Genomic DNA, 24,598 nt, shown 5'->3' with positions numbered 1-24,598 from the left:
GCTTAGCGGATCAGCTGATAAGCGGCTTAGCGGCTGGGGAAAAAGGGGGGGGGAAACCCTGCAGGAACTCGCAAGACATTTTCGTCTTGCGAAGCAAGCCCATAGGAAATTCGTTTTGCGAAGCACCTCCAAAACGGAAAACCCTTTCGTCTAGCGGGTTTTCCGTCTTGCAAGGCATTCATCTTGCGGGGCACCACTGTACAGTAGTACCTCGGGTTAAGTACTTAATTGGTTCCGGAGGTCCGTTCTTAACCTGAAACTGTTCTTAACCTGAAGCACCACTTTAGCTAATGGGGCCTCATGATTTCTGTTCTCATCCTGAAGCAAAGATCATAACCCGAGGTAATATTTCTGGGTTAGCGGAGTCTGTAACCTGAAGCGTATATAACCTGAAGCATATGTAACCCGAGGTACCACTGTACATGGACAACTGTGGGCAGATTCTCTCTATCCAGGAATGGGCACAGACGTAACATAAGTCACTTTCATTAGCCTCCAAACTGCAGATAGGAAGACAGAGGCAGAGATGCAGAGACAGAGAGAAACTGGCTTGACTAAGGCCACCATGTGAATTCATGATAGAGGCAAGCTCTGAACTGGGACTTCATCATTCATGGCTCAGTCTATGAGCCTCTATGCTACACCAGGTCACAAGCCAGGAAGGGGGCTGAGGCACATGAGAGGAGGAAATCAAGTCAAAAGCTCAGGGCACAAATGGCTGCTACACCCACAAACCAAAATTGTGATCCGCTCTTTGTACTGAGATTTATCCGTTTGTGCAGTTTAAATGCTGTGCCTTCAACCTATGTTTATTTTCCCAAGACAGCTAGCAGAGCAGTAAAAAGAAGCGTACTGTTTAAAATAAATGAATATGAAGAATTAAAAATTAATGCAGCAAATTAAAACAAACTAAACAAAAAATAATGGAGCAGGAGGGCGGGATCGTTTGTTTCTTTACTTTAGAGCTTTTCATTGGGTTGGTTATATTATATATTAGATTGTAAAGCCGGAATGGCAAATCAGTGGGCCTCAAACTTCCATCAGCCCCAGATCAGGAGGTGGTGATGATGGCAGTTGCAGTCCTGCTTTGTTGTGCAGGGTCACGCGTCCCTAACTTTCTTCCCTTTAATTCCCACACAGACACTTCAGGTAGAAAAGATATATACCATTGCTTCTTGTTCATGTACCATCATCATGCTTATTTCTGCTCAATCGGAGGCGGGAGGTCAGAGGGGTCAGATTGGAGCAGGAACAGCCGGTGCATTCGTTTATCAGAAGTGAAAAACTGGGCTGCTCTGAAACACCAAAAGACTCAATTCTAAACCAATTAAGAAATCAAATCCCCAAACAATCAATTATTTACAGCCAACTATGTTAAGCAAATAAAACACTGGTGCAAATGAGATGCAGGAGATTTAACAGCCCTTGCCTGCCTTTTATCTCAAAATTCAGGGGGTGGAGGGGGGAGAGAGCTAGGGAGTTGTAATATTTCTTAAGAGGAAATTAAAGGCATATATAACACGGAGAGAGAAAATGGAGGTGATGAGTCTATTGCTGTTTGGCTGAGTGGCTGGAAAAAGGAGACTGGGTTGGAAATAAGCCTGTTGGGTCAACCTAAAAGACCTGTTTTACATGGCACCAGACTCGCAAAGGGTTGGGGAAGCAAGGAGACCCATCTCATGTCCGCTCATCTTTCATGGACCCCAGAGACGGCAAAAGAAAAGAAACAAAACACCTCACCAAACGAGCCACTGGAATGCAGGAAGGAAATGCCAGCAACAGGACTGATGCTGAATGGTAAGAGCTGGAAAGGTCATCTAAGGCCATCTAGCCCAAAGCCCTGGCTCACAGCAGAAGTCCGCAACTGCAGCACCCCTGGCAGATTGTCACCAACCTTCTGTCTGGTTCAAAACCGCAAGTGAAAAAGAGCCCATCGCCTCCTGAAGATGACCGTTCCACAGCTGAATAGTTCATACCATTAGCAGGTTCTCCCTAACGCTTAGCCAAAATCAGATTCCCTGCTATCTTCCACCCATTTGGTCTGGTCTGGAGCAACAAGTTTGCTCCATCCAGGTAAGGACCTCTTGATCAGGTCTCCCCTTAAACTTTTGTTCTCCAGATGAAAACCAGGCCCAGCTCTTCCAGCCGCTCCCCCTAGGACTTTGGCTTCCAGCTACAGCAGCATCCTAGTCTCCCCCTCTGGACACGCTCCCTCCTAACACGACTCTGTCTGCAGGACACACGACCACATCAGGACTGTTGCCCTACAAAACTCTGAGGAAAGCCAGTGCCAAGTGTCTCATGGTAGGGAAGGATTTGTTCATTAATTTTTTTTAAGACAGCAGTCTCGAGGCAGCACACGAGATATAAAAATAGAATGCATCAATAGAGGTGAAATATCATACAAAAGAAACACAGCTGAAAATCGGGCAGTGGGGTGCAAGCCTGGGCAGTGTATATGGACGTCCTGGACTGCCCAGAAGATAAGGGCACCCCTCTCGAACTCGCTGATGTGGTCCAAAGGAAAGGCAAGCCATTTTTTAGGCAGCAGCTTGGCTGCAGGGGTTGCCAGAAGGAGTAAAAGTACCATCCAACCATCCTAGGGACTCCACTCCCGAAGATATCCCGCAAGACAGGAGAGGTTTAGGATCAGAGCTTTCCTTCCTTCTCCAAGATGGGCTCCCTTCCCAGGAAGACAAGCCCCCAACTGCCCCTCACTTCCCTCTACAGCAGGGGTTGTCAACCTGGTCCCTACCGCCCACTAGTGGGCGATTCAGGTGGGCGGTAGGGGTTTCTACAGCACAAGCTGAATCCTCCTTCCATCAAGCACTGGTAGGTGTAAAGGGAATTGAATTTCATTATTTCGGTCACAGACCAGTTCCAGCCCACATACAATATCAAGGAAGTCATAAAACACAATAGGGATACATTTGAATTTGCAATTAAGTATAACAGGGACACTACAAATATAGCAACAGTAAAAAAAATACATGAATTAAAACTTAGTCACTAACATATAACCTAAAATTATCATTTAAGGCCTTAATCATTATGATAGCACAGCTTGTTCCCTACGTTTTATGGCAATCGCACAGAATTTGGCTACCCTTAATGTGATCTTAGGGTCCTTGTCCTCTACCAGGGATTTTAGACATTAAAGTTTGGATTCATTTGGAGATTTTTGCATAGCAGGGGTAATAAATACCAAGCGTATATCCCCGTAGAAACGGCAGCATAACAAGGCATGAGAGACAGTTTCTACCTCAATTAAGCAGCAGGGGCAGATTCGTTCTGCATATGGTTTGTCCTCAAATCTGCCCTGCAGTAAGGCAGATGGCAGCACGTTGAATCTAGCGAGGGTAAATGACCGTCTGTATTTAGGTATTTGTAATTTTGACATATGGGACGCGGGTGGCGCTGTGGGTAAAAGCCTCAGCTCTTAGGGCTTGCCGATCAAAAGGTCGGCGGTTCGAATCCCCGCAGTGGGGTGCGCTCCCGTCGCTCGGTCCCAGCGCCTGCCAACCTAGCAGTTCGAAAGCACCTCAGGGTGCAAGTAGATAAATAGGGACCGCTTACCAGCGGGAAGGTAAACGGCGTTTCCGTGTGCGGCTCTGGCTCGCCAGATGCAGCTTGTCACGCTGGCCACGTGACCCGGAAGTGTCTCTGGACAGCGCTGGCCCCCGGCCTCTTGAGTGAGATGGGCGCACAACCCTAGAGTCTGTCAAGACTGGCCCGTATGGGCAGGGGTACCTTTACCTTTACCTTTTAATTTTGACATATACGGTAATTTGCTGGGGTAAGCAAAGAAGACAAGCCCCATCTGCCCCTCACTTCCCTCTACAGAAGGGGTTGTCAACCTGGTCCCTACCGTCCACTAGTGGGCGTTTCAGGATCCTAGGTGGGCAGTAGGGGGTCACAAGCTGAATCCTCCTTCCATCGAGCACTGGTGAGCGGAAAGGAAATTTTACCATCAAGACAGATGCATTAGTGGGCGGTAGGTATAAAAAGGTTGACTACCCCTGCTCTACAGCACATGCAGAAACTGCCTTCTTGACAACTGGACCCACTACTGGCCTCGTCCGCTCGATCCGCCAGAGCCTGTCTCCACATGCAGGGGAAATCCCCAACATACCGAGGGTTTGACACCCATCAGCTACCCTCACTTGGTTTAGCTGGTCAGTCAAATCTATTTCCCATGGTGTGGCCGATGTCACATGCTAACAGCTTCTAAACGGCCTCCGTCCTGTATAACTGAAGGAGTGTCTCTACCCCATCATCCAGCCCGGACACTGAGGTCCAGTGCCAAGGGCCTTCTGGCAGTTCCCTCGCTGCGAGAAGTGAGGTTACAGGGAACCAGGCAGAGGGCCTTCTTGGTAGTGGCGCCTGCCCTGTGGAACGCCCTCCCAGCAGATGTCAAGGCAATAAACAACTATTTTACTTTTAAAAGACAACTGAAGGCAGCCCTGTTTAGGGAAGTTTTTAATGTCTGATGCTGTATTGTTTTTAATATTCAGTTGGAATATTATTATTATTATTATTATTCTAAGAGCCACAGGTAGAGGCTGAGTGCAGCGTGGGGACCAAAGGTGGACAAGGTACCCCTGAGAACCACAACATGTCCCCCACCAGAGATACTCCCCCTCCCCTAAAACCCCATATACTCTACCTTTTGATACTAACATAGTACAATCACAGTCCTCATTAAGCCACTGCAAACCTGGCTGGGGCCCTCCTCCACAAAGCAATGAATTAATGGTTAGTTCGGCCTTAACAGCCCCCCTGGAGCTATCTAAACAACATATCCACACCCACACACTGGCAGCAAGGCCCTCAGGTCACGGATAAACTTCTGGATTTGGCAGCGCAAAAACAGTTACCACCAGGAAAGCAGGTGACGCCAAACTGGTTTGTCAACCGATCTAAGGATTTTGATTTTAAAACAGATCAGCTACATCTTAACTAGTTGAGCAATTAAACTTGAATACATTTGCCTGTTATCAAAACCTTCTTTATGACACGTGGAAGGAAGAGATGACTTAATGAACAAGACGCTACTTGTGCAGAGAAGAAAAGGTCAGCTTTCGTATTTGCCGTTTCTTCTTCCCGTTTTTTTTTAAAGTAATAAACCAGAGCCAAAGCGAGTGTCAAAAATTACCGCATTTTTCCATGTATAAGACACTCCCATGTATAAGACTCCTATTTAGGGACTCCAATTTAAGAAAATAAGGGGGAGATTGCCCTGTGTATAAGATGACCCACAGTTTTTCACATAATTTTAAAGTAAAAAAACCTAGTCTTATAGATGGAAAAGGACGGTAATTGTGTGTCCTTAATTCCAAGCCTCACAGATTCAAGTTTGCCCTCTCTGTATACCAATTAGTTAACTAACAGTACAATTCTGTGCATATCAAACATTAAGCCCATCTGAGTTCAGTGGGACTTACTCTCTGGTAAGTGAGGTCAGGATTGATGCTTTTAACTGAAGGATCTCGGAAGAGTTTGCTCCTCTTCCCCACCCCAAATGTATACATGTTCTGTTCTGGACAGAACCAGAAAACAAAGCAAAAAAAAAAACTTTGATGAGAAGAGGAAGAGGAACACACAAACTGTACATGCAGGACAGGAAATGTGCCATCTGATTGATGTTGCTGAACTACAACTTCCATCAGTCCCTGCCTGGAAGGTCAAGGGTCAGGAAAGATGGAAGCTGCAGGCCAATAACATCTGGAGGACCACAAGTTTTCCATCCCTGGCCTGGTGGGTCCATCATGCTACGTAGGAACTGGCCGCTGGGGCATTAAAACTTGATGGACATAAAAACTGATGCCCTAGATGGAAAATGAATCACTGATTTTGTGTGTGCACGCTGCTGATTCTTGCAGAACCAGATCCTATTTTACTCAAGAGTCAAATCAACCAAGAGCAACACAACTTCCTCACAAGTAGGCAAACTCAAGGCTGCAGGCTTGGTGAGGAAAAGGGTTCAAAACGGGCTGCCACATTGAGAATGAAGCTGTCAAAGCGGGTAAGAGAAGGCTGAAGGGGCATATTTCATTTGACAACAGACTAACTACCCACTACTGTTTGCAATGGTGGACAATGAGGATTAAGGGGAGGAGGAAAGGGGCCAACAAAAGCAGACCCCAGAGAAGGCAGGCCGGAAAAGAGGGCAAGGAGGAGGGGGTGCCACAGAGGAATCTCCGGTGGGAAAGAAAGAAATGGGTCCACTTGGCAATAACCCCTTGGACTAGGAAAGGGAAGAGAATCAGAGGCAGAAACAGAAAAAACAGCTAAGCAAATCAATCAAACAGCGGGCAAGGAGGAGGGAGATGGGACACAGAAAAGCTCTTTCTTTCCTGCCCTTAAAAACAAGATAAAAACCCCAGAGATGAATTGGGGAAGAGGGAGGCAGGCATGCAAAGCAGCACCAACCAAGGAGTGCTAAACAGGGGGGGGGGGCAGTTATTTCCTTATTGCACCCCACACAAAGGTGTGTGTGGATATAGATATATATATGGGAAGGGAAAGGGCTGGGGAAAAGGAATGCATGTAAAGATCATCAGATGGGGGGGGGGGCTGAAGAGGAGAAAGGCAGGGAGAAATGTAACAGCCACAGCTCCAAATTACTCCCCCCCCCCGCCCCACTTTTTTTTTTTTTTATGGGGAAGAGAGACACATGGGGAAGGAGGAGAAATAATCCAAAATCAAGGAAGTGGAAAAGGAAGATGGGGGAAGGGAGAGCAAAGGTAGCAAGAGCCCAAATGCACATATTTATTTATTTTTGGGGGCAAAAGCCCAAACGCACATAAATGAGAACCAGGCACCAACCAATCAGCAGTGGAATGAGAGGCTACGCCAAACAACAATATACACAAATATTACATGATATGGAAAGGAAGATGATGGGGGGGGGGGAGACTTGAGAGGTGGAGAATATCAGTCAAATCGAACAGCTGGAAACAGAGAAAGGGGGGGTGGCAGATAGGGAAAATTACAGTTCTCTGTCTTTTTTTGACTCTCTTCCGAAAACAGAGGGTGGGAGGCAGGAATGAGGAAATTACAGATAACCCACATATATTCTCTTCTGTGCCCCATTAGCACACCCACACCCCAAAAAATTCAAGGGGGGGGGAGGAAATAAAATAATAAAGCAGCCAATCAGTGTGTGGGGGGGGTAGTAGATAGAAGAGATGGAAAGGAAAGAGGGGCGATGGTGATTGTATCCCTATTTTCTCTTCTTCCCAAATATCTGAGGGGGGGGGGTTTGAAGAGAGGCAGGTGGAAAAGGAGCGATCCTATATAACTGAGGGTAATGAACTCCTTCGATGTAGGAAGCGGGCCCATCTACCTGGAAACAGCGGGAGATGTAGATGCAAGAGGTGGAAGGAAGGAAGGAAGGAAGGAAGGAAGGAAGGAAGGAGGCCATTATTTCTCCCACACACAAAAAAAAGAGAGACGAGGGAAGGAGGGGGACGAAGAGAGGCTTGCAGAGGAGCCGCCACAACCAGTCCTGGAACTGAGGCAAATCAGCTCCCATTCAAACTGGGGGTGGAATGGAAGGAGGGAGGCGATCCTTTATTTCACACACAAGAAGGGAAATCACATCTCCCTGAGATAACAGGGAGCTGCCTATTATCCCACTGGGGTTGGAGGGAAGGGAAAGGCCGACTTATTATTATTATTATTATTATTATTATTATTATTATTATGTCTCCCACCACCCCGCCAGAAAAAAGAGAAGAGATGCTGTGAGCGAAAAATAGCTTATCTCCCGAGTTTACGCCAATAAAACTCAGAAACGTGAAGAGAGGCAAGCAGGGAAGGAGAGACCTGAGGAACTCCCTGCGACAGGCCTGCCCTTCCCCCCCCTTTCAAAGGAGGAGGAAGAGGAGGGTCTCGCTCTTCCTCCTTCCTCGCTCTCTTCCAACCCCCCCCCTCAATTCCCACCACCTCCTCCTCCTCCTCCCCGGGAGACCCACCTGCCGCTCCTCCCCCGGGGAAACCATGGGTCCTCCCGCGCCGCCCGAGCTCGGCGGGCACCTTCGGCGTCTGAGGCGGCGGGTTTGTTTGGCGTCGGCGCCAGCTGAAGGGAGCCAAGATGGCGGGCAGAAAAGGGCGCCGCGCGCAGGCGCGGGACGCACGCGCAGAAGGGAGGGGTGGGGAAAGGAGGCCGGCGCCCGAGGCATGCTGGGGGGTGTAGTTTTTCGCTCGCGCTCTCGAGCCTCGGCTTCGAATGCCGGCGGGTTGGAATCAACGAAGCGCTTCCGGCTCCCCAGCGCGGCGCTCTGGCCGAAGAGGAGGGGGTGGGAAATCATAGAGTCGTGGAGCTGGAAGGGCACCTCGAGGGACATCTAGTCCAGCGCCCCCTCCTGCCAATGGAGGTGTCTCGGCTAAGATCATCCGTGGCACTACCACCTCCAGTGGCGGGCTGTTTCGCAGTCGAACGGTGTAATGTTAATATCAGGCGCATTGCAATGTTTGGTGCCACGTTTATGCCGTTATATAGGAATTGATGGGGTGGTGGTGGAGGAAGAGCTCGTATGAATCAGGCGGGGCTGAGCAGCTCTTTTGAGGCCATCCGAATTGGTGGTCCTCATCGTTCCCTCTTGTGGCGGTGAGTTCCACAGATCCGCTATGTGCTGCGTGGGGAAGTCCTTTCTTTTTCTTGCCCTCCAGCTGTCAGGACTCTTGCAATGCTCAGATTCGTTGGATGTCCCCGAGCTCCAGCATTTGCGAGAGAGAAAAACTCCCTGCCCTTCCAGAAATCTTCATTTGTTTGCTTGATGGAATGTTTACACTGCTTTATCGTTGTTGCTGCTGCTTTAAAAAAACACCAACAACCCTCAAAGCGGTTTACAGGAAGATAAAACGATAAGATGCACTGAAACACGCACACTAGAATGGGTTAAATTTTACACCAGCATTTCTAAGCATCTGGGTGGGTTTTTTTTAAACAAGAATGTGTTTTTGGGCAGACACTTATGCCTGCTTGCTATCAATAGGCAGGGAGTTCCGAAGTGTAAGTGCTGCCACACAGTGGCGTAGCGTGGGGGGTGCAGGGGGGGCTGGTCGCACCGGGCGCAACATCTGGGGTTAGGGCAAATCCACAGGTTAGGGGGCGCAAATCCACGGGTTAGGGGGCGCAAATTACATGCCTTGCCCCGGGTGCTCACAACCCACGCTACGCCACTGCTGCCACACAAAACACTCAAGCTCTTACCAATATGTGGTGTTGTTGTTTAGTCATTTAGTCGTGTCCGACTCTTTGTGACCCCCTGGACCAGAGCACGCCAGGCACTCCTGTCTTCCACTGCCTCCCGCAGTTTGGTCAAACTCATGCTGGTAGCTTCGAGAACACTGTCCAACCATCTCGTCCTCTGTCGTCCCCTTCTCCTTGTGCCCTCCATCTTTCCCAACATCAGGGTCTTTTCCAGGGAGTCTTCTCTTCTCATGAGGTGGCCAAAGTCTTGGAGCCTCAGCTTCAGGATCTGTCCTTCCAGTGAGCCCTCAGGGCTGATTTCCTTCAGAATGGATAGGTTTGATCATTTGCTCCGTCCACCCTGTGCACACTGGGTGCAGCCGGGGGCTCCTTCCGGATAATGCTATGCCCCCCCCCCCATGATTATGTTCCAGATGTGTTCCTCTCTCCCTCTCCCAATCCAAAGTGCTGACATCAGGCACAACGGACCAGACATTAGCCATGGAAGCCACAGATCAGAGAGCAATGCACAATGCTCATTTAAAGCAGAGGGGGAAAGCCCATCTCGCTGACAGCTTGACTCAGGCCAATTTTTTTCCATGGAAATTACCAGATTGGAGTTCCCTGGAAATGCTGCAGGGACCTCGGCACTAATGGAGCCTGGAGGAAAAAGCAATAAAATAAGGAAGCTCCTGTCAGAATCCTGGAGCTCATTCCTGCCACGGGGCGAGTCTTTGGTTCACGACTGTCATCAAGCCGTCAGGCGAACCTGTTTTCCTTTCTTAGAAAAACAGTGGAGGATCCGTTCCCCCCCGCCCCATCACCCCGGTTTTTCTCTGTATGCATCACTCCCAACAGCATGTTGAAATTATCTGCAATTTTCCAACTGGATTGTGTGAACAGGGAAGAAAAGAAAAGGTGTAACTTAGCTACAGCACAGGGAGAGAATGCTGTTCCTCTTCTCTGGTTTAAATTCAGTCCTTGTTTAAGTTTGGGTTTAGCCTCTTAATGGTAAGACCACCAGTGTTGCAATACCAGCTTTTTGTGCGTGTGTCCCGGGTGATTGTTGGGAAGTTGTGTTTGTGCAGGTGTCCCTACTCTCCAAGGACAGTCCTGGATTCACAGAAGCTGTCCCAGTTTCTGAGTTGATCCTGAAACGTCCCACTTTTTCTTAAAAAGGTAAAGGGACCCCTGACCGTTAGGTCCTGTCGCGAACGATTCTGGGGTTGCGGCGCTCATCTCGCTTTATTGGCCGAGGGAGCCAGCGTACAGCTTCCAGGTCATGTGGCCAGCATGACTAAGCCGCTTCTGGCGAACCAGAGCAGCGCACGGAAACGCCGTTTACCTTCCCACTGGAGCAGTACCTATTTATCTACTTGCAACGGGAGCTCACCCCGTTGCAAGGATTCGAACCACCGACCTTCTGTTCGACAAGTCCTAGGCTCTGTGGTTTAACCCACAGCGCCACCTGCATCCCGGGTGCGGATTTCCTTAAGTTTTCCTTAGGGCATCCCTATTTTCATTGGAAAAGTGTTGGAGGTTATTGAGTTTTGTGACCCCCCCGAGCCAAGGAGATACAACCTTTAGAAGACATCTGTTTGCAAAAGAGACAGAGGAAGGACAGATTTACCAATTTGTTCTTTCCTCCCGCCAAAAAATAATCGGGTGACCTTGACAAAAAAAACCAACACTCAGCCGTGAGCTGAAAACAGGATGCAGCTGTTAAACGATGAATTTGAAGCACCTTCTTTTCCCCTGAGATTCCTGAGAACTGTGGCTTGTTAAGCGTGCTGAGAATTGTAGCTCAGTTAGGGGATAAACTATAACTCCCAGGATCCTTTGTTGGAAAACAAGGTGCTTTAAATGTATGGCATATGCTCTGTGGCATAAGTTTATCCCATGGGTTGGCAAACTAAGGCCTGCGGGCCAAATCAGGCCCAATTGCCTTCTAGATCCAATATAAGATATTAAGGATAACCCACCCCCCCAAAAAAAATTCACATCTGGGCAACGTTGGGGTTCCAAGAAGGGTTTTTGCCAAAAATGCGGGTCATAATCATGGCAACATATAGTCCGGCCCCCCACAAGGTCGGAGGGACAGTGGACCGGCCCCCTGCTGAAAAAGTTTGCTGACCCCTGGTTTAGCTTTCTGTGGTTACTGGTTCCGGTGCTGAATAGTCATATACAGTGGTAACTCGGGTTAAGTACTTAATTCGTTCTGGAGGTCTGTTCTTAACCTGAAACTGTTCTTAACCTGAAGCACCACTTTAGCTAATGGGGCCTCCTGCTGCCGCCACACCGCCAGAGCACGATTTCTGTTCTCATCCTGAAGCAAAGTTCTTAACCTAAAGCACTATTTCTGGGTTAGCGGAGTCTGTAACCTGAAGCGTATGTAACCTGAAGCGTATGTAACCCGAGGTACCACTGTATTGTTGGAGAGAGACTGAGTTGAGAAATAAAACCAAGGGTACGTATTGATATAGGAATGTATTAGATAAAATGTAAAGAAATATACAATAATAAGAGTATATTGTAGAAAAGGAATATACAACGGGACAGACAGGAAGTCCAACGTGTTGGTACATATATGATTTTGGAATAGTTTTTTGTCCTTGGTTTTTTTCCTTTAGGTATATAAACTTTGTATTGCCGTAAGAGAGTCAGAGACAGTATACATGCTTAAAATTGTTTTGTAATAAGCCTCGCAGTGTAATATGATAACGTTTACCGATGTAACATAAGAACGTTAATAAATAAAACTCAAAAAAATAGTCATATATTGCTTGTGAATGGATGCGTGTGTCAGAGAGAGAAAATGAACAGAGATAAATTAAGTTATACACACATACAAATTTGTGCAGTTCTTATTTCTTTATGTCCGCAGGAGAAATTCAGGAATGAAAGTTATCTACTTGTGGCCACTGATCTATCACTACTATCACCTTTATGTGGCTCTATCAGCATGATAGGAATTGCATGGCCATTTTAAAATTAATCCACACACACAACAAGAAACTTTAGCAGAATTCCTACTCGCCTGCCCCAGAGAAAAGATAGAAACCAATAATGTTACTTGGACTGTGGCACGATGCAGCTCTGAGCCTCCCAACACGCTAAAAACATAGAATTAAATGTGAGTGTACATCTGGAAAGCTCTTTAGTAAAACATACAGCAAATACATATTTGAATGCTGGTGGTTTCAAAGGCAGAGACGTACTAATATTAACAGTATGCACGTAGAGGGATTTTTTGCAATGTAAAGGGGGATTCTCTCAGTTAATCTAAAGCACGCATATACTTAAAAACTCATTACCCAACAGGAAAAAGTCTTTTTAATGGATCAGCTCTGGATATTTTATTATACAAGAGCCATTTCCAGGACACTTGGGGTTAGTGTGAATGTCTGGAAGCTTTATCACAAAGGAGTTTTGTTTGTTTTTTAAGTTGGGTTTTGCCCTGGTCTCTTTGCTAAAACAATGGGATGGAGGCTATAATGGAACAAATCCTTGAAAAAAAATAATCAGGGCTGGCTTGGTGTAACGGGAATAAATAAATATGGGGCAATAAACTCCAGAGCAGATTTCTGAAGGAGTTGAGCTCGCCACACTCTCAGTAATCAAACCTAAATTTCAAACTGCATTCCTCAGAGGAATCACATACCCTGTGGGATTTTTTCAAAGGAAGGAACCTTCCTTCCTTGCAACCCAGGGCAGTGAATGAAGCCTCCATCCAAGCCTTCTTCAGCACACACAAACAGCTGCAAGTTTACTTGAGCATAAAGCTTCCTTGAAGACAGTGGGGCTTGCTTTTGAGAGAACACGGTTAGTAGGATGTCAAAAAAATAATATTGCCTTCCATCAGGAAAAGCAGGACTGCTCTGACTTTCCTAAAATTAGCCGAAGAGTTATTGTTCAGTGGATTATTATTATTATTATTATTATTATTATTATTATTATTATACATTTATTTCTATGCCTTTTCCCCTGTCCAGGGACAAGGTGGCTTACAGATAAGATCACAAGCAATCCCCTTTCTTTGTTGTTGTTGTTTAGTCATGTCCGACTCTTTGTGACCCCCTGGACCAGAGCACGCCAGGCACTTCTGTCTTCCACTGCCTCCTGCAGTTTGGTCAGACTCATGCTGGTAGCTTCGAGAACACTGTCCAACCATCTCGTCCTCTGTCGTCCCCTTCTCCTTGTGCCCTCCATCTTCCCCAACATCAGGGTCTTTTCCAGGGAGTCTTCTCTTCTCATGAGGTGGCCAAAGTCTTGGAGCCTCAGCTTCAGGATCTGTCCTTCCAGTGAGCACTCAGGGCTGATTCCCTTAAGAATGGATAGGTTTGATCTTCTTGCAGTCCATGGGACCCTCAAGAGTCTCCTCCAGCACCATAATTCAAAAGCATCCATTTGGCGATCAGCCTTCTTTATGGTTTGTCCATGGAGCTTTTGAAGGGAGAAGGAAGGGTTAACAAGAATATTATAAGGCAAAGACGCTAAAGGGCTGCAGTTGTGGTTAGGCAGCTAGCAGAAACCGCAAATGCGTCAGCTCTGTAGGCCAGAAGCTGCTTCCTGTTTCCAGCTCTGCAGACTGGGAGCTGTTTCCTGTTTTGTGTTACCTGTTTTAAAAAATGCTTTGGAATGCAAGACATATATGCAGGGGATGAGAAGGGCCCCAACGCCAACTTCTAAGCAGCACCCAGTTACCTAAGAAATCTGCACCTGAGCTCTGTATTTTGTATCTAAGAAAGGTTACTCTCAAATATTATCTGCAGTAAATTCCTGTGCTAATCCTGTGCTAATCTTACTTCTGCAAATTTCGGCCAGATGGTTAGCACACCGCCAGTGACTGTTTGCTAAATTTGGCTGGCAGGTCAAAAGTTCATTTCCTACCCTGTTAGCTTGCAAGAATATTATAGCTGCTGTCTGCAAATTTAACCAGGCCTGATAAAGAGGCCCCTTTTCCTGTCTTATGCTTACTAATGCAAAGATGAGAAAAGACACGTATAAGCAAGAGGGGGGGGGAAGTGCTTAGCTAGCAATAAGATGTGTTTAGCAAGCAATGTGCCATATAAGGAATAAGTTGAAAACTTGCCAACTGATTGGGTAGGTTTTAGGAGGGTAGGGGAGGGGGAAAGGATGTTCAGAAAAGTATAAGAGAGTCTGCTGAAGTGTCTTGGGACACAGCCAGATTTCAGAAGCGATTCTGCTGGCTGTCCCTGTGCACAGATTTCAATAAACTCTTTTTCTCCAAAGAAGATTTTGCTTTCCTGGTACTTTTGTTCCCTCCAAGGTCCGGGGATGGCGTGGCTGATGGATCCCTAGGTAAATAAGGCTTCATTTCTTTGGGGGCTCGTCCGGGATAAGCCCCCTCCCCAAATACGGACCGGAGGGCCAGGCTCAACCAAGGTGAACAGCTCAGCAGCGTTTGCAGGCTCCCGTGCGCACCCCGCCTGTTTCGTGGGGGGAGCCAGCCACACTGTCCTGCAGTGGAGACATCTTGTTGAGGGAGAAAAACAAAGAGGACGGCGCCGAGGGGAAGGGAATCCGCAGCGGAAAAGGTAAGCCCGACGGAAAGGGCAGCCCGACGGAAAGGGCGAGGCCTAATCAGCCTCACCTGGTCATGCAGTAGAGTGCAGCCAGGAAGGGAAAAAAGGGCGTGGCAGTGTTGTGCCACCAGTAAGGTTTGGTAAAAAGGGGATTGGCTGCGCAGTAGGGTGCCAGCCACCAGGAATAAAGGGGACTGGTTGTGCAGGAGAGTGCCACCAGCAAAAATTTGGAACAGAAGAAGGAGGGGAAATTATTTTGGTGTGTTTTGTGTATTGCATGCTGAAGTTATTTTGGTGTGTTTAGTGTGTTACATGTTGAAATTATATTGATGTGATTTGTATGTTGCTATGTTGCATGTCAGATACTCCAGTGACTGAATTGTTGTCAAGTGTGGGCCGGGGTATTAGTGCCCCTTGGCCGAGCGATTGCAGGGTTGTGCGTTTTCTGCCAGGGCGACCTCGTGCAGGCCACAATCTGTAGTGTGTGGAGTGTGAAAGAATTTACAACCCGGTTAGGAGCGGAGTATCTGAAAAAAAAAAAAAAAGGGGTCTGGGGCAAGCCAATGTAGTCCCCTGGAATGCTTTTTAGACAACTGGAAAGCAGCCACAAAACATGATGATTGGGGATTTAAATTGAGACGACAGAGAATGAGGACATTGTGTGAAGTTGATTGGCCCTTACAAGAAGTTAATTGGCCTTCAGAAGGGAGCTTTGATTTGCAACTAATCAGCCCGTTATACCAGAACATCTTGAATGTCCACCCAGACCAGATCCCTTATATTTCTACTTGGAAAACCAATGTAGAAAAGAACCCACCGTGGTTGAAAGCCTGCCAAGGCGATGCCCCACAAAGTACAGTTTGTGCAGTTCGACCGGCAGGGAAGTCAGAAAGGCCCCCAGTGATACAAGATCCAGAAGATAGGGAAGGGGGAATCATTAAACCACCTCCACCCTATGCTCCACCAACTACCCCTCAGGCAAATCCACCAGACCCAGGTCCCCAGGCACTGGGAGGAGCTGGCCCCCAGCCCGAACCCAAGACTGATGAATCAGAAGAGGATGATGAGGATGAAGAATTTGTAGAAAGATTAGTTAAGTTGACAAAGGATAATAAGACATGGACAGAGGAACAGGCAGAGCGTTTGAGGAAGTATGTGGAACCTTATGTAAAAGAAGTGGATGTCAGCCCCCATTTGTTAAAGGCGGCGGAATGTACAGGGCAACAGAAAAGGAAGTGGCAGAGAGAATGGGGAAAGGCAGCGAAAAGAGTGGCCCTCCATAGGGCACATGAAGCACAGGAAAAGGGCGCGGCCAGAGTGATGCCTCTCCGCAGAGTATACGACCCACCGGCCCCCGCGGGACCTAACGGGGTGGTACCCAATAGAACTTATACAGTTCAACATGTCCCCTTCTCTAGTGCAGATGTTTGTAACTGGAGGAACCAAAACCCTTCATTTGAGGAAAACCCAGCAAAAATAATTAGGCTGTTTGAGGGAATTTTCAAAACCTACAATCCCACCTATGATGATGTACAGTATTTGATGGATGCCTTGCTAACTACAGAGGAGGTTAGGCGAATTCATACTGAAGCCCGAGCACACATGAGAACGCAGGGGGCAGGAGAGCAAGTTGTTGCAACAGGATATCCTGAAAATACACCAAATTGGGATTATCAGACCACAGATGGGCAAAATACCCTCATCACTTATCGCCAGAATGTCTTAAATGGCATGAGAAGGGCAGCCAGGAAGCCTACTAATTTTGCCAAGATCAGGGAAATAATGCAAGGGAGTGAGGAGCCCCCAGGAGCCTATCTGGAAAGGTTGAAGGAAGCTTACCGCCAGTATACTCCTGTGGACCCAGATGAGGTGGCCAATGCCCCTATCATAAAAACTGCCTTTGTAGCTCAGGCAGCGCCCGATGTCCGCCGAAAAATCCAGAAACACGAAGCGTTCATGGGCCACACCCTTGAGTGGATGTTAGAACTGGCTCAAACCACTTATAATCAGAGGGAGGAAGAGGCACAAAAGAAAAAGGAGAAGTATCAAGCAAAGAAGTTGATGGCGCTACAGGCTACCGCACCCACCCCTCAGGAAAGAGGAAGTGCCCGGGGAGGAGGGCAAGACCGTCTGGGGAAGAACCAGTGCGCCATCTGCCGGCAGGAAGGGCACTGGAAAAGAGAATGCCCACAGGCTCACTCAGGTGGAAGAGGACGAGGAGAACGAATCCCAGGCACAATCCCCGTGGGACCTGGACAGGAACTGAGACCTTGGACATCGGCAAATGCAGGCAGGGGTAGAGGACGTGGACAGGGACCTCCCTGGCACCCTCCAACCCAAAGACAGCCCGGCGCGATGAGCCTGAGAGAGGAGGAGGAAGAATACTAGGACAGACCGGGCCCAGCTGATTTAGGTTCCCGTGAGCCCATGGTCAAAATACAAACAGGGAACCGAACCATCCCCTTCATGGTTGACACAGGAGCCGCCCACTCTGTTTTGCCAGTACCAGTGTCCAAGCCCACCAAGCAAACAATTAACATAATAGGAGCTACAGGCAAATCACAAAAAGCCCCCTTCTTGCAATCTGTTGCCTGTCGCTTGGGCGGCCAAGTGGTCCAACACAAGTTTTTGTATATACCAGAGTGTCCCATCCCATTATTGGGCCGAGACCTGCTATCAAAATTGCAAGCCCAGATTTCCTTCCAACCGACAGGAGAAGTGACAATGACTACAGGGCAAGCAGGAGAGTTCTCCTTAGAGGTACCCTTGAGGGAACACTGGCGCTTAATGATGGTAAAAGAAGAGGAGGGGATTATCCCAGAGGACCTCCTGCAAGAAGTTAACCCTGGAGTATGGGCAGAAAGCAACCCACCCGGAATGGCAAAGAACATCCCACCTATAATAGTCAAGCCCAAGCCATTCGCCAACCCTGTGGCTGTGAACCAATATCCTATCCCCCGAAGAGCTGCGGAAGGAGTATGGGTACATTTGGAACGGTTACTTCGCCATGGCATCCTGAGGCAGTGTCAATCTCAGTGGAACACCCCACTCTTGCCGGTGAAGAAGGAAGATGGCTCGTATCGCCCGGTCCAAGACCTTAGATTAGTTAACCAGGCCGTGGAGACCCTCCACCCCAATGTGCCCAATCCTTACACGCTGTTGAGTCTAATCCCTCCCACCGCATGTTATTTCACCGTATTGGACTTGAAGGATGCATTCTTCTGTTGCCGTCTGGCAGAAGAAAGTCAGCCCCTGTTTGCATTTCAATGGACAGATCCAGGAACGGGCACTAGGGTGCAATACACGTGGACGAGGCTTCCACAAGGCTTCAAGAATTCTCCAACCCTTTTTGGGGTTGCATTGGCCTCGGATCTGTCTGGCTTTCCCACCAGCCCACACAGGGTTTTGTTGCAGTACGTAGATGACCTCCTTTTGGCCTGTTCAGACGAGGACACGTGTATGAAAGCCACCAAGGACTTGTTAAATCACCTGGCTGAAGCAGGATACCGAGTATCCAAGAAAAAGGCCCAAATATGCCAACCCACTGTAAAATACCTTGGATTTGATATATCCCATCAGCGACGGACCCTAAGGGAAGAAAGGAAGCAAGCCATCATCCAGATTCCAGAGCCAAAGAATCGCAGGGAACTTCGCGGCTTTTTGGGCTCAGCAGGATTCTGTAGAATATGGATACCAGACTACAGCACAATCGCCAAGCCTCTGCATGAATCAACCAGAGGAACTGAAAAGGACCCCTTTGTGTGGAGAGAAGAGCAACAGCATGCCTTCAAGGATCTGAAAAAGGCATTGCAGCAAGCACCAGCGCTGGGCATCCCAAATCCTGAAAAGCCTTTCTCCCTGTTTGTGGATGAAGACCAGGGAACAGCAAAGGGAGTGCTATGCCAAAAATTGGGAAGCTGGCAGCAGCCCGTGGCATACCTATCTGAGCGCCTGACGCCTACAGAACAAGGTTTACCGCCATGCATGAGAGCAGTAGTGGCAGTAGCCACCCTACTGAACAAAGCAGACAAATTTACTTTTGGCCAAGACACTGTTTGTGTAACCCCGCATGCAGTCCCAGCTCTGCTTGACATGAAGGGTACCTATTTCCTCTCCCAAGCAAAAATGAGAAAGTGCCAGATGCTATTGTTGCACCCGCGTTTGAAGTTCCAGGTTACCACCACCCTCAACCCAGCTACCCTGTTGCCGGTAGGAGAAGGTGAGGAGCAGACGCACGATTGCATTGAAGTGATGGATGAAGTATATTCCAGCAGACCTGATTTAAAAGATGAGGCAAACCCCCACTGGCCTTCATGGTTTGTAGATGGAAGCAGCTTTGTTGAGACTGGACAGCGGAAAGCAGGCTATGCAGTGGTAGCCCTGGAAGACCAGGTGATCGAGGCAAAATCACTCCCGCCTGGAACATCGTCCCAGCTGGCAGAGCTAACTGCGCTTACCAGAGCCCTGAGCCTGGCAAAGGGACAGAAGATAAACATTTATACAGATTCTAAGTATGCATTCCTGACTTTACATGCCCATGGAGCCTTATGGAAAGAAAGAGGTTTGCTTACCTCCAGAGGAAGCCAGGTGGCCCACCCACAAGCCTTATTGAACCTTCTGGATGCTGTATGGGAGCCCGAGGCAGTGGCAGTTATCCATTGCTATGGCCACAAGACTGGACCAGGGGAAGTGGCCAGAGGAAATCGATTGGCAGACAGAGTGGCCAAGGAAGCAGCTCGGGAACTAGCCCCCACCTCGGTTATCGGAGCACTAGTCCCAGAAGAGATTTTAAGCACCGCTGACAAGCCAGCTTATACAAAGCAGGAAAAGGACACTGCAGACGCCCAGGAACTGACATTGACCAAAGAAGGATGGTACCTTACCCCTGATGACAGGATATGGATTCCAGAGTCTCTTTCGCGGCAAATAATTCAGAGGTACCATGATTCAACCCACATAGGACCCGATGCTACAACCAAGCAGCTGGAGAAATGCTTCTATATAGCCCACCTCTACCAACTGGCAGCCCAGATTTCCAGGAAATGCCTGCTGTGTCAAAAGAATAATCCCAGAGCCGGACCACTGGCTCCCCCAGGGATTCAGCACAGTGGAACGGCACCTATGGAAGATCTTGTCGTGGACTTTACTGAATTACCCCGTTGTGGACTGCACCGCTACCTGCTGGTAGCAGTGTGCACCTACACCGGATGGGTCGAAGCATGGCCCACAAAGACTGAAAAGGCATTTGAAGTAACCAGGTGCCTGCTTAGGGAAATCATCCCTCGCTATGGATTGCCAAGGTCCATAGGATCTGATAATGGACCAGCATTTGTTCATGCAGTCCTACAGGGGCTGGCAAAAGCGCTCCAGATCAACTGGAAGCTGCATACTGCTTATAGACCCCAGAGTTCTGGAAAAGTAGAGAGAATGAACAGAACTCTAAAGAATCAGCTGTCCAAGCTGACACAGGAGACCGGGTCTAATTGGGTGACCATGTTGCCCTTGGCGTTACTCAGGGTCCGCAGTCTCCCGTCAAAACGGACCCATTTGTCACCCTTTGAAGTTATGTTTGGGAGACCAGTTCCATATGTTAGAATGTTAACTCCATATGCTAGCCAAGATGTGAAATTGAATAACTATGTACAGTCACTCTCCCAAGTTTTCTCTTATCTCAACAGGTGGACCCAGGCTCGCACCCCATGTGTGTTAACTGAACCGTTCCATCAGTTCGAGCCAGGTGACGAAGTGTGGGTGAAAGACTGGCAGCGAACCCCCCTACAGCCCTGCTGGAGGGGACCATACACTGTGCTACTCTCTACACCTACTGCTGTGAAGGTTGCTGGCATCACCCCGTGGGTCCACCATACTCGAGTGAAGAAAGCCATTTCCGACTGGACAGTAACACCAGATCCAGAGAACTCCCTTCGGCTGACCATCTCCAGGCGCCCGGTAGACGACCGCCCTGCTGGTATTACTCCGGAGGCTAATACCTCTACGCACGGCTGAAGAATTGGATGGGAGGGGCGCCCGCGGGCAGCGTCCCCAACGTGAAAACCCGTGCCGGGACTGATCCAGGAAGTCCACCAGGACATCTAATACTTTCATAATGACTTTTTTCTTTTCTCTTTTCTTCTCTGTTATCTGCTCTATGCCCCACAGCCCTGACCCCACTGAGCCATACCGCCCTTATTGGCCTGCTGGCCTCTGCTACGACTGGTTCGTCTTGCCGGTGGTAAGAGATGGCGTGCTTTTTGGCTATTGGAAACTGGGGTTTGATGAGATTGCCGTATTGAAACACCCCACTGCCCCGTTGTGGCTCCTCTCCCACACCACTGCCCAGCACGCGTGGATAGTGCTCATACGGGAAGTTGCAGAGACGATCGAAATCTATCGAGTTCTGGACCGCTCTTGCTGTTGTGGGAGGGTAATCAACTGTTATCTGGGAGGTAGAGCACTGTACCAACCTCATTTGATAGACCAGGTCCTACTCTTAATCCAGGCGATAGATGGGACGGAACCTATCTTAATGCAAGTATTGCAGGGGTGGGAGCCTTAACCGAGTGTGCATTGAAATTGCTAAACAAGTGCCAGTAAGAATTGCCACCCCAGGATTTCAGCTTCCATATGCTCTGGTCAGTAGGGAGGCAGGACGAGAGTTCAATCCACCCAACAGGGTTAGTAGAAAAATTGACCCACATAGTGGGAGCATCAGCTCACCGGTGGGCTCTCATCCTTGAGGCTCAACAGGTAGTCGGGCACAAATATCAGTGGGCTCTTCAACAATGAGCACACCCCCTGAATATTGGTGGGAGGAACCATGGAGATATTGGGTTTGGTGGGTAGGAGTGATATGTACCGCTTTTGTCATATGGATACTCTCGTATTTTTGTTGGCATGAACGGTATCGTATTTGTGGGAGGAAACGTAATCCTTCTATCCCCTTGATGATCCTCCTAGTGTTCCTCGTTCTCCTAGTTGCAGGAGACAAGGAAGGTGCTGCACCTGGTGAACATGGTCAGATGGAGACTAGATTATTGAGTAAAATATCACGAGGAGAAAATTATCATAAGATGTGGAAAGACAATATTTACATAAAGGATATGTTTAAGTTCACCACAATGTTAAATCTTTCCAATTGTTGGCTGTGTATGCACATACCACCTTATGCTAAAAGGCCAGGTTTGATGCTACATGGAATTCCCATCGATGATATCTTCAATATAAAAAATAGACAAAACCCTGAAGAAGCTCAGTGGCCGCCCGTAAAATTGGCCCTGTCTGAGCCAGCTTTTATTTGTTTAAAATTTTCTGAAGGGTCACCCCCACGAGGGACTTACCCCGATTGTTTACATGTATTGAATTTTGTATTTGATAAGGCCTGCTCTGCCTTCGTTAATTATGGAAATACCTCCCGGTGTTATCAATCCGATACTAGCGCCAAGCTAATGACTGATATGCACCACCTCCACAAAAGCTCTAGTTCCAATTCCTCTGTTCAGACCCTATTAAATTTTACCCAGGAGCTATGGCACGTAAGCCTTCTGTTTTCACAAGCTTTCAAGTGGTCAGAGCAGCACCGAAACATCAGTCACCTCCTTCCGGAAGAACTCTGGCTAATTTGTGGCGATGCAGCATTCAAGTCCATTCCCCGAGATCTCACTGGAGTTTGTACCCTAGGAATGGTGGTTCCCCTTTTATATAAGATAGGAGAGTTACCAACATCTCTCAGACTGCGTAACCGCAGGGCAGTGAATACACCTATTAACCACTATGTTGGGACCCAGGTATCGCGAGCCCTACTACCCTCCTTAGGGGCTGCCATGAATTATAGAGATCTTCATTTGCTCGCCAATTGGACAGAAGGGCTATTTAATGATACCATTAAGGCATTAAAAGACCTAAATCAAGAAGTGTCTGCTATGAGGGAGGTCGTTCTGCAAAATCGTTATGCTTTAGATGTAATGTTGGCCTCGAAGGGAGGAGTTTGTGCGTTAGTTCATTCTCATTGCTGCATGTTTATCCCAGATAATAATGTCAGCATTTCGGCCACAATTGACCACATGGAAACAATGATAGCTGAAAACCCGCTAAAAACTACAGAAGGTGATCCGTGGAATTGGTTATATTCTTGGTTGCCCGATGGTGGATGGATGGGGAGAATATTTACCATGCTGGTGGGCCCAATAATGCTTCTATTGCTTCTTTGCTTTTGTATTCCCTGCTTGATGCAATGCTTGCAAAATATGATGGAGAAGATGATGTCCCGCATGATGGGACCTCGCGTGATTGCTGTAATGAGAGAATATAGACCCCTACCCCAGAACGAATCTAAGTAGTAGATTGTTCAAAAAAAGAGGAGGGAGTGAAGGGAGAAGGAAGGGTTAACAAGAATATTATAAGGCAAAGACGCTAAAGGGCTGCAGTTGTGGTTAGGCAGCTAGCAGAAACCGCAAATGCGTCAGCTCTGTAGGCCAGAAGCTGCTTCCTGTTTCCAGCTCTGCAGACTGGGAGCTGTTTCCTGTTTTGTGTTACCTGTTTTAAAAAATGCTTTGGAATGCAAGACATATATGCAGGGGATGAGAAGGGCCCCAACGCCAACTTCTAAGCAGCACCCAGTTACCTAAGAAATCTGCACCTGAGCTCTGTATTTTGTATCTAAGAAAGGTTACTCTCAAATATTATCTGCAGTAAATTCCTGTGCTAATCCTGTGCTAATCTTACTTCTGCAAATTTCGGCCAGATGGTTAGCACACCGCCAGTGACTGTTTGCTAAATTTGGCTGGCAGGTCAAAAGTTCATTTCCTACCCTGTTAGCTTGCAAGAATATTATAGCTGCTGTCTGCAAATTTAACCAGGCCTGATAAAGAGGCCCCTTTTCCTGTCTTATGCTTACTAATGCAAAGATGAGAAAAGACACGTATAAGCAAGAGGGGGGGGGAAGTGCTTAGCTAGCAATAAGATGTGTTTAGCAAGCAATGTGCCATATAAGGAATAAGTTGAAAACTTGCCAACTGATTGGGTAGGTTTTAGGAGGGTAGGGGAGGGGGAAAGGATGTTCAGAAAAGTATAAGAGAGTCTGCTGAAGTGTCTTGGGACACAGCCAGATTTCAGAAGCGATTCTGCTGGCTGTCCCTGTGCACAGATTTCAATAAACTCTTTTTCTCCAAAGAAGATTTTGCTTTCCTGGTACTTTTGTTCCCTCCAAGGTCCGGGGATGGCGTGGCTGATGGATCCCTAGGTAAATAAGGCTTCACTTTCTTGGTAGGGATACTGGAGTGGCTTGCCGGTTCCTGCTCCAGGTGGATCACGTTTGGTCAAAACGCTCCACTTTGACCTGTCCATCTTGGGTGGCCCTGCATGGCATAGCTCATAGCTTCTCTGAGTTATTCAAACCCCTTTGCCACGGCAAGGCAGTCCACTTTCTTACCATCCTCTAAAAAAACAAAAACAATAATTATTTATTACATTTGTATACCACCCTATTATACCTGCAGGTCTCGGGGTGGTTACAACATAAAGTCAGAATATAAAAAACAAATTATCAAAATGAAAACACAAAATCAATATCCCTTCCTCTCTCACTTCTCAATGTAGATGGTGATGTGCTCCTCAGCCCCCTAAGTGTCCAGGATGAGCTTGCTGCGTCCCAAACTTCTTCTTAATTAAAATTCTATACTGCCATTCATCCAAGGACCACAAGGCAGTTTACAAAATAAAAATATTGGTGAGAGCCTGTTGGGCTTTTGCACATTCTACTGCTCCTCTGAAATGTGGTAGTAGGACACTGCAAACGTCCATCACCTTTCTGCTGTCCTCGACCTCGTCTTACTATTGTGTTATTCCCGCCTGCTCC

The 24,598-nt window shown here is 47.8% G+C and overlaps 2 protein-coding genes across 8 annotated transcripts in view; one reads left to right on the top strand and one right to left on the bottom strand.

The window, feature by feature from the left end:
* Window positions 1-8,134, bottom strand: part of EMSY (EMSY transcriptional repressor, BRCA2 interacting) — a 45,434-nt gene extending 37,300 nt beyond the window's left edge. For 5 of the 7 annotated variants that reach the window (XR_013392503.1, XM_077926909.1, XM_077926913.1 and 2 more), the window contains exon 1: window positions 7,980-8,134. The gene's annotated coding sequence lies outside the window, so the exon portion shown is untranslated. Of the gene's footprint in view, window positions 1-1,166; window positions 1,296-1,740; window positions 1,941-7,979 lie in introns of all 7 variants that reach the window. The other 2 variants (XM_077926911.1, XM_077926910.1) reach the window with 2 other exon arrangements.
* A 12,713-nt stretch (window positions 8,135-20,847) lies between these two features.
* Window positions 20,848-23,916, top strand: LOC144327458 (syncytin-B-like). Its single transcript, XM_077926908.1, has one exon. It carries the CDS (start codon window positions 21,528-21,530, stop codon window positions 23,079-23,081), a length of 1,554 nt encoding a protein of 517 aa, XP_077783034.1. The 5' UTR covers window positions 20,848-21,527; the 3' UTR covers window positions 23,082-23,916.
* Window positions 23,917-24,598: the final 682 nt, after the last annotated feature.

Source organism: Podarcis muralis, chromosome 4 (assembly GCF_964188315.1).
Source record: "Podarcis muralis chromosome 4, rPodMur119.hap1.1, whole genome shotgun sequence".
In the NCBI taxonomy this organism is placed as follows: Eukaryota; Metazoa; Chordata; class Lepidosauria; order Squamata; family Lacertidae; genus Podarcis; species Podarcis muralis.
This window is presented reverse-complemented; position numbering and strand designations above follow the sequence as displayed.

Coding starts and splice junctions, on each gene's coding strand:
- LOC144327458 (XM_077926908.1), top strand. CDS start 21,528: ATGAGCACACCCCCTGAATATTGGTGGGAGGAACCATGGAGATATTGG.